Here is a 7,239-nt window from a genome sequence, read left to right as displayed (position 1 = left end):
TGTTATGAAACTTCGATCACCCTATTAATCCCCTACTTGAAAGTGTGTTGACGCGCCCATGTGTTTCAATCCCAACAATAGCAGCTGCTGAGAGACTGGAAGGCTCGCAACGGTTCTGTCGTATGATTAAGCAACAGCAGAAATTTGTGCGGAAGTAGCGGGATATTATTTGTTTTATGTTTTCTTTATAAGCAATGTTCGCCAATAAAATGAGTTTAGTTGCAGTTTAACTGTCAGCCACACCGCCTTTTATTTTAATTAGGCTCGCCAAAAACAAATTCCTCTCGGGAACCAAACCAGTGTAGAATTTTCGCTACAGTATTTATTCTCTTAAACATTTTACATTGCATTTAGAACTCTTCTATTAATTTTATTGGTCCATACAGTCTGGTGTCTAGGATTTCTTCCTCTATAGTTCAGAAAATAGCTATTTGACCCATATTCGCTTTTTGATTTCTGGAAATATATTTCCAATTCCCATTATATTTTCTAGACTTACTGCACCTATTAAAGGGAATCGGATAAATTAGCAGACTTTCCCTGTTGTTTCAAAAATAACTGAACTTCGCAAAGTGTGTTTTTTGGTATTTTTCGCCAATATTTTTAAGTAGTCATAATTAGACAAAAACAAAGCTTTGCGATTTCCATTAGACTATAGTCTATAGATAAAAGCTGAGTTAAAAAAAAATCCAATCAAGTTCAAAGTAATAATCAACCTTTTATATTCATAAAATTAATAAGAAAAACTACAAATAAATGATGTAACTTTTTTTTTAGCTACAATCTGTCTCATTTATGTAGGTATAATCTGAAATTTCCAATTTTCATCCCTGATTCAATTTATAGTTCATACATACATGGCGTATGAGTAACATTGGGCTTCTTCTAGTTGCAATCACAACCGCAGTGTTGCGCGAATGAATAAATCATCACGTTCGTTGTGAATTTCTAGCAACGTTTTATCAATTAGGAAGTTGCCACAGTTTTGCTAATTTTCATCAGCGCTGCAGTATTGTTGCATTTATTAAGTGCCTCGAACAGGCCCATTCTTTCCTAGTCATATTCGATAAAAAATAAATTATTACGCATTCATTTTACCATTTACAACTTTATTTATCAGGATTCAACAGAACTCAAAAGAATTTACAAAAAAAGTTTTTAAATATTTTCGCTGTTAAAGTTTGCAGTTTTTTCATTTACAATGACCTGATCTAGAGAAACGGTATACAGGGCCGTAATGTACGACTTGTATTGTCCCTACATTGTAATCGCTACTAAAATGTATACGGTTTCAAGGCGGGTACGTTTTACATAGTAGCTCCTATGTCATCTCAATTTCGGAAATACGCAGTGTAGGGTACATTCGAAGAATTACGAATGGCAAATATACCGACAGATAAACCGGCTGTGAGAAATAAGTAGCTTTGTATGAAGGAAAGCATAGCTTAAATGTAATGCATACATATGTACATACATAAATATTTATAAACAAATCTGAATGCGCTCACCACTCTCTCATTTTCTCTTCGTACTCGTGCTCATGCCAAAGTGCAGCGTCGCAGCAGTAAACATTTTTGTGTTTTATTCAATATTAGCGGTGCTTTGGCTACACAGAGCTTCATAAAGTTTTTGTGTGCGGTGTGGAGCGGACGTCGGCTAAGCAGAAGAAAAAATAAATAAATAAAACAGGTGAGTGGTTAATGAGTGGGCAAAATGTATCGAAATGTATTAAAAAAGAGTAGCACTATTGCGATTTTTTTTGTTTTTTGCTTTTCCGTCTTTTACGGCAACTTGCCGTGTGTTGAAAGCCATTGACTCTAGCCACCTGGTTGAGTAAACCTTTGGAAATTGCATAAATTGTATACTTTTTGGAATATTTACATAAATTTAGGGCAAATGTCAAAATGCTTACGCAAACGTATTTACGCAAACCGCAGTGGCAGATTTTAAGAAACGGGTGCAAGTAATTGTAAAGGTGAAAAGGAAAGAGTAAAGTACAACGGTGATTAAAATATTAGCTTCCTAGCCGCCGTTCAAAAGCTTTAGTTTAAACATTTAGTGTCAAGCGCCAAGTGGAAAAGTTTACATCAAAATTTTCCATTTCCAGTTCTGGGCAGCATCAAGTTTTAAAAGTTACAAGTAGTTTTTTTTAGTTGCGAGCTTTTATATTTATTTTGCTCATAAAAATGTATATTATGCGTGTATGGCTCTCACATATTTATATTATTGCTTAATATATATGTATATAAGTAATTTTCATTCTCCAGCACCATGTCCTTCCTTGTCGTTTTACTCATTCTTTACATCATTTGGGATGTCAACTATTTCATTCGCTGCATTTTCACTGTCCTAGCTGGCCGTCTGTTCCAGGGTAAACGCAAAGTCACTGACACCACAACCATCTATGGTGAGTCATAACTCTTTATTTTATTTTTTTAATTTTTCCTTTTAATCCACCTCAATTTTTTTCAGGTTTGTGCACCTCGCAGGATGTCGATATCTTCATTCGTCACATGAATAATGCTCGCTATTTGCGTGAATTGGATTTTGCACGCTTCCATTTTTATGCGCTGACCGGCCTGTACGAGCAAGTACGCCAGCGCAAAGGCGGTGCCGTACAAGGTGCCTCGAGCGTACGCTATCGCCGCACCATTCCCATTTTCCATCCATACAAAATTCAGACAAAACTCATCTGGTGGGACGAGAAGGCAATCTATTTGGAGCAATCATTTGTGACATTGTCGGATGGATTTGTGCGCGCTGTGGCCCTCTCGAAACAATGTATCACCAACTGTGATGTGACGGAGGTGATGAAGACCTTCCCGGAAGCTAGCACGCGACCGGAAATGCCAGCCGATCTAAAGCTGTGGTTGGACTCGATTGAAGTATCTAGTCAGAAGTTGCGCAAGGATAAGTGAATGAGGAGTGTTCTTAATAATGCTGACTTTAGTTTTTTTTTTAAATAATTTTTATGATGTACATACATATACACCCACTTATATACTCATATTTATAGGTAATAAAATTTTACTTTTTTATATTTTCTTGCCAAGTAAAAGCGTCGTGACGGAGAAAAATTAATTTTTTACTTAATTATATGGTCATACTCATTTAACAAGCAGTTGCGTTAAAATAGAAATCAAACAGCTTATTTTCAAGTAAAACTTACATACATATGTACCGAAGTGCTTATTAAAAAAACTCAAAGTTCAATAACACAGTTCGTATTTCAACACGTAAAATCGCAGTGCGCTCGATAAACATTTACCTTAGTACGCTTTTATTGTCTTCCTCAAGCTGAATAAAATTGTTGAATATAAAGTGTTATTCATAAGGCCACAACTAACAACAACATGAAGCGTAATATGTAGCACATTAGTGTCAAAGGTGTTTTCCGTTCTTAAGGCTGGTTTTCACTATGTCAAACTCAGTGGCGTTTGTCATCAAATAAGTGAAAACACATTGTAAAATGGGATTAAAAAGCGGTTTATCGATTGATTTCGATCACGATAGGTGTTTAGTCGCGCTGCTAAAACGGCTATCTGTCAGTTTTTGGCCCATAATATCGGGGCCAACTTTTGGTGCCAAAATATGATGCAGTGAAAACCAGTCTTTATGTATTCGTTTAATATATTTATGCAGAAATGGAAAATTTCAGAGTACTGTCCGAATTAGTATGTAACCATTGCGTAGACTAAGGCCTGAGTTTTTCAACAAATAACAACAAGTTTTGGTGTCGCTTTAACTAGGAGGGAAATAACCAGTCGGTGAACATTTTAAGGACATAATGTCGAGAATGACAACTTTTGAATTTATATCTTTTTGAAGAGTGTGTGCGATATGTGAAACAAGGTGATTCAGAACGCATGAAATGACACAAATTTTAATATTACTTCTGTACGTCTGGCTACCCCACGCACACATGTCACGTTGTGCATCGACCCAGCTGATTCGAATTTCTACTCCAAACGGCTGATTGTTGACTCGGACGGCCGATTATATTGACCCCGTCTAAAATTCTACGAAAAAACAAATTTTCGCTAAAGAGCCATTGTATATATAAATTTTGAGTATATATTGAGGAGTTCCTTAGCCCCACTGCTCAAAAAATCTGAACGTCCGGTACATACACACACATAAATTCAAGGCCATATTTCTAGTAAAATCGCTTAAATTCGACGATTTTTATCCCATGTCATTGAGTATAGGTATAAGTTTGTTAGAAACTAAATTTTCTTTTAGAAAAATACTACATATTTGGCAACTTTCATAAAATTTTTTTTTAAATTAGCGATGGTCAAAGTTGAAATAATTTAGAAAAATTAGGGTTTCTAAAGTTTTCTTTTTTTTAATTGGATGGAAAATAATCAAGCTGTTAATAGATAAGCGATTCAAGTATTAAAATAATGTTTTTTTTTTGTCAAAAACATGGCGGGTTCAGGAACTATGATAAACCTATTTTCATATTGTACTCAACCCCACCTACAACCTACGCTAAGTTTTGTTTCGGGTAGATTTCGTGATTTTTTCTTATCGCACCGTGTTATAGTAATTAGTAACCCCAAAACCCAAAGTTTGTAATTTTTGTTGATATTAAGTGATTTTTTGAATACTCAGCCCGCCATATTGGATTTCCCATTTTGAATTTTTCAAATCTTACATCAAATTTGTAATTAATAATAATATAATAGATTGGCGCTTACACATATGTTAGTGTTTGGCCGAGCTTCTCCTCCGACTTGTGGCGTGCGCCTTGATATTGTCACACAAAGCGGAGGGACCTACAGTTTTACGCCGACTCCGAACGGCGATTGTGTTTTTATGAGAAGCTGGTTTTCATGGCAGAAATACACTCGGAGGTTTGCCATTGCCTGCCGACGGACGACCGCTGTTAAGAAAAAACCTTTTTGCTATATTTTTTGCGATGTTGCTTTGACCAGGGTTTGAACCCGGGTGCTGCGGAGTGGAAGCGCGCACTGCTTACCACTACACCACAGCGGCCGACAAATTTGTAATTAGCGACCCTAAAAATGCATTCCTATATTTCAGAATCTTAAGCTCTCACATATATAGCCTGTGTATCATTACGGGAGCAACGGCAATACGTATGTCCGTCGACTCTACTGAAGGTAATTGCAGAGCTCGAGCCAGTTTGTCTCATCACAGCGCTAGCAACTGCTCAAGAAAAGGTAAAAGAAAGGTCTTATCATCTATGAAGAATCCACGTAGGTAATCCAGAAGACATAGGCTTGCTATCGTTATAGTATCACAACAAGAAAAAATTTGCGGCCCATCCTAATGCATCAAAAAAAAAGTCGAAACTAAATGAGCACACCTTTCGAACATGTTTGATAGGCTACAAACTACTGCAATGGTGAATAAAATTTGTGGAGTGTTTTCACTATGTCAACGTTTGCCCAGCGTCACTACGCGCACGAGTTGAATGCGACGCATCAATGGCAACCGCACACTGTCAATCAAGCAGCAACAAGTAGCCATTGCAAAAACTACAAATACATCCAGTATGCCAGTACGGCGAAGGAATGTATGCAGTTAATGAAATAAATGCAATGTCAACTGAGGCGTATTCAGAAGAGAGCAGCAAACAAGTAACAACAAAATACCTCAGCAGCATCGGCAATAGTATTAGCAGCGAAGATAGCAACAACAATTGCGGCAGCAGATGCTTTTCTAGTCGTGTGTCCGTCCCCCCCTTTATTAGATTTAATATCTGCCGCGTACCTACTAGCAGCGAAGAGCAGCTCACCAACAAGTATCTATTAATCTGGTCAACTGTGAATGGTGGTGGGCTGCTGCGAACTATCAGCGCTACCAAAGAACTTTTAATATATTCAGTTGTTGTTGAATGCTCGTAGCATACGGAGCGGTAGCGCGAAAATACATAAAAATAAAACTTTTGACGGCGAGTTACATAAAGTTACTGGTTTAACTATTTAAGTGCATTCTGAGTTGTATCCAAAGTAATGAGGTTCTGATTGCTCGTTTGTACGCGCAAAAGTGTTTAAAAGTAAGAGGGATTGTATAAAACAAAAAAAAAACATTTAATACATTAAAAATAATAATTATGGGAATTAAAGCGATGAAGAATAAAGAAATATGTAAATATAAGTTTCATGCATAAAATAATGGCAACTGCGATGCAAATATTTAAATTTATGTAAAATTAAAGACACTGAGGGAAGTTGGGTTTCCAATCAGCTTCTATCAAACCGCTGCTTAGCCGTTTCATGGGACCCTGGATACAGAACGAAAAAGGACGGAAATATCTGTCTTGACAATGCGTTTTCGCTGTTTCCTTTTATTTAATTTCCATTATTTTTTAATTAAAATACAGTTCATTCTCTAACAAAAATCATGTAAGCGCAAGTTTCATACTTAGTAGAAAATTAAAAACAAAAATTAACAAATTTTCATCAAAGTTCTTAACCCTTTTTGGTAGAATCCTGGCATGCAGTTTTGCAGCGCAATTAATTCGGAGTAGCTACAAGTAACCGTTGATTTTTGAAAATTTTTAACTGATGCTTTTGTTTCCATATAACGCATGCTCAGCGAAAATGCATTGCCCCTATTCAAGTGCATGGGAGTGTATAATAATGGGATTTTTTTCAGCCTAAGTCTGCCGGCGTGCTTTTTTTGCGCAGTAGCAACCACTCTAACCTAACCTAATTTAGGTGAAATTAAATCGAAAAATGCGAAATGAGTAATTTTTGAAACTTTAAAGAGAAAAAATTTAATAAGATTTACTTACACTAACATTTATGAAAATTTATCGTTATCGATGTTGTTATCGAGTTCGTTGTTGTAATCGATTTATAGAACTATAAAAATTATTTCCGTCATCTTTATCGATATAATTAATTTTATTGCTTCAATTTCGTTATTTACATACATACTTATCGATAACAACATCGATTTTTATCTAAAAGAAAGTTGTTAAAGAATAATGTAGTTTTATTCGGGGGCCGTAACGGTTATGGTCTTTACAATAAAATCATAATTTAACCATTAAAGTTGGACTTCTATTTTTCCGATCAAATTTAGCTGTTATTCTAGGATATTTATTTTATCGATTAATTTTTTATTTTTATTTTTGCGATCATATTATAGCTGCTATTTTAAGATTTCATTTTTAGATCGTAAAAATTTTAAATCGGTAAATTTGACCGCAAAATAAAAATCCGAATAGAAAAATATAAAAATAAAAAATAACAATTTGGG

General features: G+C 35.6%; 1 protein-coding gene across 1 annotated transcript; it reads left to right on the top strand.

Moving 5' to 3' along the window:
* Positions 1-1,604: 1,604 nt before the first annotated feature.
* On the top strand, positions 1,605-3,067 carry LOC118734549 (protein THEM6). The gene is made up of 3 exons (XM_036464264.1): positions 1,605-1,689; positions 2,268-2,407; positions 2,473-3,067. Exons 2-3 carry the CDS (start codon positions 2,272-2,274, stop codon positions 2,916-2,918), a joined length of 582 nt encoding a protein of 193 aa, XP_036320157.1. The 5' UTR covers positions 1,605-1,689; positions 2,268-2,271; the 3' UTR covers positions 2,919-3,067.
* Positions 3,068-7,239: the final 4,172 nt, after the last annotated feature.

The sequence above is a fragment of the Rhagoletis pomonella genome, unplaced genomic scaffold (genome assembly GCF_013731165.1).
Source record: "Rhagoletis pomonella isolate Grant_MI unplaced genomic scaffold, Rhpom_1.0 Rhpom_scaffold_00002, whole genome shotgun sequence".
Taxonomy (NCBI): domain Eukaryota; kingdom Metazoa; phylum Arthropoda; class Insecta; order Diptera; family Tephritidae; genus Rhagoletis; species Rhagoletis pomonella.
This window is presented reverse-complemented; position numbering and strand designations above follow the sequence as displayed.